The 9330-nt window shown below is 47.2% G+C and overlaps 1 protein-coding gene across 1 annotated transcript in view; it reads left to right on the top strand.

The window, feature by feature from the left end:
• Positions 1-7447: 7447 nt before the first annotated feature.
• The window catches only part of adcy8 (adenylate cyclase 8 (brain)), a gene marked incomplete at both ends in the record, with an annotated part of 72626 nt that continues 70743 nt past the window's right edge, over positions 7448-9330 (top strand). The window contains one exon of the mRNA XM_079218985.1: positions 7448-8395. Coding sequence (XP_079075111.1) covers positions 7448-8395 — 948 coding nt within the window. The remainder of the gene's footprint in view (positions 8396-9330) is intronic.

Here is a 9330-nt window from a genome sequence, read left to right as displayed (position 1 = left end):
TCATGCTACTCACGCTGCTCACGCTACTCATGCTGCTCATGCTGTTCATGCTACTCATGCTACTCACGCTACTCACGCTACTCATGCTACTCACGTTACTCACGCTACTCATGCTACTCACGCTACTCACGCTACTCATGCTACTCACGCTGCTCACGCTACTCATGCTGCTCACGCTGCTCACGCTACTCATGCTACTCACGCTGTTCATGCTACTCACGCTACTCATGCTACTCACGCTGCTCATGCTACGCTAACAACAACAACTCACTTTGAGCAAAGACAAATATATAACATTGGAATAGATCATTATGAAAGAGTGAGTGGTGAAGAAGGAAACTTGAGGACAAATGAAGTGGTGAAGAATGAAACCCGAGGACAAGTGAAGTGGTGAAGGATGACACGTGAGGATAAGTGAAGTGGTGAAGAATAAAACATGAGGAAAAATGAAATGGGGAAGGACAATGTGAACAACTGTATTCTTAATTTGTGCATCTTTAAAACACACACAGTGCAGCCACCATCGTCCATCTCACAGCATCACCGTATTCAAGAGGCGTGTAGGAGCCAAATGAGATCAACATTGTTCCTAAATGTGTACACCGGGTGGCGCTGTGTTGTGTTCTGGGAGTGGCTATATAATCAATCAGTCATGATTGACGGCAGGTGTTGGACCCGGAAAGGGCAAAAGGTTTTGGCCGCTTCGACGGTACAGGTTGGGCAAGGGTAATTGTTAGGCATCTAGGAAGCCTATCCATGTCATAATTGAAAGACAATAAATCATCTTACTTATACAACTTGCTTAGTGGATCACTAAAAGAGGACAAAGGAACACGTTTGATAGCGCGTCAGCCAGACCTACCCGAAGGGAAAAACACCTCAGTAGCCCAGGTATAGGACCGGGCTCCTTTAACAAGGCGTGAGTTTTATTTGTATAATAACAATTAACGGATTAATTATTGTCTGACTCGCGTGGATTCTGTTGGACGTCTCTCATTCTAATGGATCTTCCAGTTTGTTGAATCATGCCAGCAGAAATCATCCCGGCTGGCTGATCTGGGAGCAGTCGTTGATTATTCACCGTGAAGTGGAGCTGCTCCAGATGACATCATCGCTGTCTCCCCGCTGCTTCAGACTCACACCAGCGATACGGAAATATCGCTTTGCCTCTCTGAGGCACGAGTGACTGTTATTCTTTTGGCAGGGATTTTGAAACTTTTAAAGATTTTGTAACAGAAAAAGAAGTGGCCTCCTTAGTTTGTCCCCACTGCATCCAATCAGGGCCAGAATCAGCAATATCGTGCTGGATTCTTTTCATGTTTCGTGTTGCTTTCCAGTGTTTATTACCTGATAAAATAGGATATATAAAAAAAAATCCTTTATTAATCCCACAGCGGGGACATTTATTTAATAAAAAAAGGTTACAATTCAATATAATCAGAGAGTGGTTGGATGTATATTATTGCACATATGAGGTAGGGAATATGAAGTATATTGCTCATACATATATTGATAATGATTCTGATATTGCACATGAATGAATGAATGAGTGAGTGAGTGAGTGAGTGAGTGGTTTGCCAGTCTATGGGAGCAAAAACAAATAACAAAAAAGAGGGAGGCACTTATATACAAGAGGGAGGAGCTTGCATGTCAAAGGGAGGAGCTTGTATATCAGAGGGAGGAGCTTATATACCAGAGGGAGTCGGTGCAGCAGAGTGAACAGGTGAGAGTGATACCTGAACTGTGACATATATATATATATATATATATATATATATATATATATATATATATATATATATATATATATATATGTATATGTGAACTGTTGAAAACCTCAAATGGACTAAAACACAAAAAGAAAGTAAAGTAAAGTAGAAGCGACATCAGGTCCTGCAGCTTGTGACCTCCAGCGGGGACAAATAATGAGAATAGAAGCTCCTGCAGAGCTAAAATAAACGTCCCGTGTCGCTCCATTCTTCAAGGTAAGACCTATTTCCTGAGTCCCTCCACCTCGCTGCGGGGCTCGGCGAGGTGGAGTGACGCGGTCTTCACAAGTCAGGTGACTCGCCGTTGAGCTGTGCACTCCTGAGCCGCCACATCTTACGGCCACGTGGAATAGATGAGCTAGATGAGCTGTCAGCGCCCAGCCACGGCGAGCTGGCGGGGGACGGGAGGAGGTCCGACACCCTGAAATGAGCGGGAAAATAGCAAACGGGTTCACGTCTGAAGGGGCCGTGACATTTTGATGGCCGCTGGGAGCCGCACAGATAATAATGCAGGCAGCCTTTAATGCCACAGGAAGAAGGAGGCCTGCTCTCTCGATGGATACGCATCCATTTAAATGTAACCTTTGTTAGAAAGTAAATGCTACATTTGTAACAAAGTAAATGTTACATTTGTGACAAAGTAAATGTTACATTTGTGACAAAGTCAATGTTACATTTATAACAAAGTCAATGTTACATTTGTAAAAAACTCAGCGCCGTATGTCTATTCAGGAATGAATACCTTCCAGACATGAAGCCCATAATATGTCCAGCCTAATCATAAAGAAGCTTTGGAAATGTGAGGACGGCTGTTGAAGAAGATAATGATGCTGTTCGTATCTCTTTTGACGTGATTTATTTATTTTTTAAATGTCTAAGAAATCTATATTTTTGTGCGTTTAACCGTTGTTTCATCGGTTTGATTTCCTTCCCGGTATGGTGTGAACGGCCTCCTTGAGTCCACAACATTCATTCTTTCCTGTATTTCATGAACCACAAATAAAGACAAATACGATTTCATTGAAATATGCGACGGTTTTATTATGCCAACATATTTAATAATAGACCGGAGACGTATTTGTACCTCGTATCCCCTGAAGCGACGAGGAAGCTGCAGCTTTACGCATTCAATATTTCCCCCTTATCAGTTTCTGAGGACGAATAAAGGACACGGCTCTTTCTGGGGCTCGTAACTGAAAGATATTAGTTCAAGATCCTGGGAGGTGTTGTGGGAATAAGGTCCGGAATCCAAAAGAGTTATAGTAAAAGTATATTTAATAAAAATGACAGACAGCTTATGCTCTCGATCGGGGTCTTCAGATCCACAGCGGACCCCAGACCACAGGTCTGAGGGGTTCGCTGAGCAGACGGAAAGAGAACGAGCGTTTGAATTCAAGTTAGTTTTCTACTCATTCACGGGACTTAGAGCCCTTCCTATTGGTTAATACCTATATCACCTCTGGGTATGACCATGTTATTGGGCATGCAGCTTCAGGGGCGGAACTATTCTTCTTCTTCGTCTTCTTCTTCTATAGAAGGGTAGAGTCTATTGTCTCAAAAGTCAAACTACAATTCCCTAAAGCGGCAGTCCATGCAACATGCAGCATGCAATATTTTTCTAACATCTATTCACACGTCAATCATTCTACAGTAATAAAAGTGACCTTCATTTGCGTACAATTACAAATCCTTCATAATAATATCCCTTATTAATTATCATTTTTCATGCATTGTAATGTACACATAAACAATTTATTTTACATAGATGTGCAAGTCCAAATGTGACAAACTCAGCTTAACACTACATAACGTTCAGGTTCAGTTTGGGGGAAAGGATTCCAGTAATTCTTCTTTCCTGGGAATCAGCAGAAAGAAAAGAAGCTTGAGTGGAGACCCGGCCGAAAAAAGAGGAGGTAAAAATAGACTGAATGGCAATGAGGCAACGTTCCTCTCGCCCGGAGCCACGCGGGAGACCAAGTGAGGGTTGGCTTCCCGTCATGAGGACCTCTTGAGCTCCTCCAGGTTTAGGAGAGAACCATCTTACCGAGTGGCCTCGGCTCTGCGTCTCTCTCTCAGATAGAGAAGCAAAAGTGGGACAAGATGCTCGTGCACAGCGCCGCCGCCATCTCCGTGCACATTTCCTCCTCCAATATTCTGTCTACATTTTGGATGACACTCTGAATTAATCTGAATTAATCTGGATTTAACCAGAGTCCCCCGGGCGAGCCAGTGAGTGGAGATGTTGTGAAAACCTCTCCGGGGAGCTCTGCTTTCATGATTTAGTTCAAGTTTACCGTTTGTGCTTAATATGTGAGGGCCCGCCGAGCCTCGGATTACAGTCACCATCACGATATTTGCGTCGTGAATATTGTTTACATTTCAGTGAGTAAGCCGATGCTCTTCGGCTGAGCAGCCCAATGAGCCGCATGCTGAAGATCACCGGCACAGATCTGAAGTCTGCAGCAGCCGGAGCCTCGCGGCCTGAAGACGAATGTACAGCGAGAGCAGAGGGAGCGCTGGAGAATGTTAAGGAGAATGTTAAGAGAATGTTAAGGAGAATGTAAATGAACATTTCAAGAGAATGTTAAGGAGAATGTTAAGGAGAATATTAAGGAGAATGTTAAGGAGAATGTTAAGGAGACTGTTAAGGAGAATATTAAGGAGAATGTTAAGAGAATGTTAAGGAGAATGTTAAGAGAATGTTAAGGAGAATATTAAGGAGAATCTTAAGAGAATGTTAAGGAGAATGTTAAGGAGAATGTTAAGAGAATGTTAAGGAGAATATTAAGGAGAATCTTAAGAGAATGTTAAGGAGAATGTTAAGGAACATGTTAAGGAGAATGTAAAGGAGAATGTTAAGGAGAATGTTAAGGAGACTGTTAAGGAGAATATTAAGGAGAATGTTAAGAGAATGTTAAGGAGAATGTTAAGGAGAATGTTAAGAGAATGTTAAGGAGAATATTAAGGAGACTGTTAAGGAGAATGTAAAGGAAAATGTTAAGAGAATGTAAAGGAGAATGTAAAGGAGAACATTAAGAGAATGTTAAGGAGAATGTAAAGGAGAACATTAAGAGAATGTTAAGGAGAACGTAAAGGAGAATGTAAAGGAACATTTTAAGAGAATGTTAAGGAGAATGTCAAGGAGAATATTAAGGAGACTGTTAAGGAGAATGTAAAGGAAAATGTTAAGGAGAACATTAAGAGAATGTTAAGTAGAATATTAAGGAGACTGTTAAGGAGAAATGTTAAGGAGAATGTTAAGAGAATGTTAAGGAGAATGTTAAGAGAATGTTAAGAGAATGTTAAGGAGAATGTTAAGAGAATGTTAAGGAACATGTTAAGGAGAATGTTAAGGAGAATGTTAAGGAGAATGTTAAGAGAATGTTAAGGAGAATGTTAAGGAGACTGTTAAGAGAATGTTAAGGAGAATATTAAGGAGACTTAGAATGTTAAGAGAATGTTAAGGAGAATGTTAAGAGAATGTTAAGGAGAATGTTAAGTAGAATGTTAAGAGAATGTAAAGGAGAACATTAAGAGAATGTTAAGAAGAATGTTAAGGAGAATGCTAATGCTGCGTTCACACCAAACGCAACATGATTTATTTGCGCGACCAGATTACATGCAAAGTCAAAGCACAGACGTGACAGGTTGCGAAGGCGCGAAATTTCCGCCGGGCAGCGCGACTGACGCGTTTGACGCGGGGCGAACAGAGTGAAGGACGCTGGGCGAAGTCGCACGAGTTGAAATATCCCAACTCAAGCGACAAAATCGCGTGAGTCATAGTTGCGTCAGCCAATCAGCGTTGGGAATCAGCAGCATGCGGAGAATGTTAAGGAGAAGGTAAGGAGAATGTTAAGGAGGCACAAAGTCAACTGGAAGGAGATATTACAGAATCCTAACCGGCTAAAATAATAGATATATAGAGAAATGTTGCTATTAGGCTAAGCTACAAGAGATGGACCATAACTTACTAGATGAACATAATGCTGAAACTAGAGATTGAGACATAAACTCATGTTTACAACGTTTACTGAGGGAATAAATCAAGAGAGAAGTAGAGCAATTTATATAGACTTCTATACAACCAGAGGAGTCTCCCCCTGGTGGTCAGGAGAGAGAATGCAGCTTTAACACATGAAGCATAGACTTCTATACAACCAGAGGAGTCTCCTTCATTCTTCTCTGGCGATGAGAGTCTTCACCAAACGGTTGGAGGCAGACGATGATCTTAAATGTAATACATCTTCTATAAATGTATTTGGTAGTATTAAGATGCATCTTCATTGAAACTAAGGGGCAGATACCTCACCAGGAAAAGCAAAGGAAGACACATTTGGAGAAGGAAAGAAGGAGGTGAAGTAAGAAGGGAACTGGGGATAAAGAGAAAGAGGAGAAGAAGCGTGTGGGATGGGGAAGACGGTTAAGACGAGGAGGGGAAAGAGGACACACAGACACACACACGCACGCACGCGCACAGAGGTGTCTGTGACGTCAAACCGGAGCCCAGCTGACTCGCTAACCAGCCTCGCGCTCTCCGCACATCAGTCCTCCACGCGGCTGCTGCTGCACCGCCTTTAAAACCGCCAAGGAGGAGAAGGAGGAGGAGACGAAGAAGAAAGAGCCGGCTCACGGGAGAGGCAGGAGGAGAAGGAACCGAGGGAGGAGGAAAGAAGGAAGGGAAGGAAAGGAGGCTCCGCTCTCATCCTCGCGCGCATTTTTGGACACACTCTGCGCGGACACGAGCCGCTGGTCCTCGCGCGGTGAGATTCCCGGGCTGTGACGGAGCGTCTTTGTGCGTCTGGGCTAAGCCCCTCCCCCTCAGCCAGGTGTTGCGTTCACGCGCGAGTGCCCCTCTCGTGTCGATGGAGAGGCGCGAGCAGGAGGGCTGATCCGCACTTGACTGTGATCTCCTGTCCGCGAGCCTCTCGAGCAACAACAAGTTGACCAATTATCGTTTTGTTTTTGCTCACGCGCGAGACCACGTTCAAGGAACCGGATTCTACTCACGGATTTTTCGCCTGTTGACTTTACCGGATTTATCTTTTTATCAACGGGAATTAACGTGATTTGTGTTTTTTTTTAACATTTTAATTTGTTTTACCTACAGCAGCACGCGGGAGGATCATAACGGCAGAGTGAACGGACCCAGCTGTGCCAACGACGCGCGAGACAATTTGCATTTTTTTTGGGGGGAGGTGGGGGGTTCTTAATATCTCCGGACTGACGCCGCGTGCGCCCCGGAACCAGCCGCCTTGTTCGCTCCCGTGGCGCCGCGCGGCACCCTGATGGTGCGGACGGCCAGCGCACGGGGGCTCGCGCTGCCGCGTGGACACGCGGAGGCACGGTGTGTGATGATGATGATGATGATGATGATGATGATGATGATGATGATGATGATGATGATGATGGTGCACGGTTAGTCTGGGAGATGCTTTTCCACTCGAGTCGGATTTACGTGCTGTTTCTTCAGTGGAATCGTTCGCGTGACGATGACCTCCAACCGCGCGCTTTCACCCCGCGCCGCGCGCGCCGCCGCCGCCGCACCCCCGGATCTATGCGCACGATGAGGACGCCGTCTCCCCAATACAAATCGATGCGATAACTCTCAACCTGGGAGAAGAGGGAGGGGGTAATAACAACCAACAACAACCGACAGAGAGGACACAACAACAGCGGCGATGGAGCTGTCCGAGGTCCGCTGCTCCAGCGCGAGCGAGGAGCTGTACACCATCAACAAGACCCCGAGCGGCAGCAGCGGCGGTAGCGGCAGCAGCGGCGGTAGCGGCGGCAGCGGCGGTAGCGGCGGCAGCGCGCGACCCAAACGGCTGCTGTGGCAGAACGCGGTGCGGCACATCACCGAGCAGCGGTTCATCCACGAACAGGGCGGCGGCGGCGACGGCGACGGCGGGGTGAAAGACGAGCCTTACGACCCGAGCGGGGATGCGCGCAAGCAGTCTGCGGGGCGCGCGTCGCTGGGGGACCGGCACAACAACGGCGGCACCAAGGTGTTCCCGGAGCGCGCCAGCAGCGACCTGGGCTTCCTGCAGATCGACTGCGGTGGCGGCGCGCCGAGCGGCAACTCGGACTTCTTCCTGAACTGGGGCTACACGTACCGGGGCGTCATCTTCCCGACGCTGCGCAACGCCTTCAAGTCGCGCGACCTGGAGCGGCTGTACCAGCGCTACTTTCTGGGCCAACGGCGCAAGTCCGTGGTGGTGATGAACCTGCTGGACGTGGTGACGAAGCTCACGCTGCTCGCGCTGCACCTCGCGATGGCCTCGCGGCCCATGGACCCCGTCAAGGGCGCGCTGCTGGGCTTCTTCGCGGGCGTGGAGGTGGTGGTGTGCGCGCTGGTGCTGGTGCGCAAGGACAGCACGTCGCACAGCTACCTGCAGTACAGCGGCGCGGTCACGTGGGCCGCAATGGCCACGCAGATCCTGGCCGCCGGGCTGGGCTGCGGGCTGCTGGGCGACGGCGTGGGCTACGTGCTGTTCACGCTGTTCGCCACGTACAGCATGCTGCCGCTGCCGCTCAGCTGGGCCATCCTGGCGGGGCTGTTCACCTCGGGACTGCACGTCATGGTGCAGATGTTCGTGTCCCAGAATGCACCGCTGTCCGCCAACCAGGTAAGCGCTCACCTGTAACGCTGCTCTTCTGCTCTTTACCTCCGTTTCTCCATCTTCTTCCCTCTCCTCCACTCATTGTCTTCTCCTCTTTTTCCCCAATCTCCCTCTTCCTCCTCACTCCCTAATCCTCTCCTACACACACACACACACGCACACACACACACGCACACACACACACACGCACGCACACACACGCACACACACAGACAAAAGACACACACAGACAAAAGACACACACACACACACACACACACACACACACACACACACACACACACACACACACACACTATTTTCCAGTTGCTATCTTCCTCTCATTTCTTCTCCTCTCTCCCCTCTCCTCTCTTCTTCCTCATCACCTTCTGAAATCCTAATGATCTCTCCTCCTCTTTTTCTCAACCTCCACCTTCCTCTCCTCCTCTTCTTCTCCATTGTTGACCTCTTCCTCCTCTTCCTCCTCTTGGTTTCTTCCCCTCTTCTCAACCCTGCTCCTTCTCTTCCTCCCATGTTGTTCACACCTCCTCTCCTTCTTTTTCTCCTCCTTCCTCCTCAGCTTTCTGCCCTTCCTTTGTTTTTCCATCTCCATCTTCCTCCCACTCTTTCACCTCCTCATCCTCTTCCTCCACCTTTAACTCCGTTATCTCCCTCTTCAATCTTAATTCTCTCTCATCTTCTCTACACTCCTTCTTCTCCTTTCTTGACCTCCATTTCCCTCTTTCTCCCACAATTATCTCCTCTTCTTTTCCGGTTTCTCCTTCCTTCCATTTCTTCTCCCAGACTTATTTAATCTTCTCCTCTCGTTCTCCCTCCTTCATCTGCTCGTCTCCTCTCTTCCTCCTTCACTTCCCGTTGCCTCTCTCTCCATCTTCCTCCTGTCCTCTCCCTCTTCTATTCTCTCTCTCCATCTTCCTCCTCTTCCTTTTCTATTCTCTTTC

The sequence above is a fragment of the Taurulus bubalis genome, assembly GCF_910589615.1.
Source record: "Taurulus bubalis genome assembly, chromosome: 1".
NCBI classification, from domain to species: domain Eukaryota; kingdom Metazoa; phylum Chordata; class Actinopteri; order Perciformes; family Cottidae; genus Taurulus; species Taurulus bubalis.
Note: the sequence above shows the minus strand (reverse complement) of the source record. Positions and strands in the feature narration are given on the sequence as shown.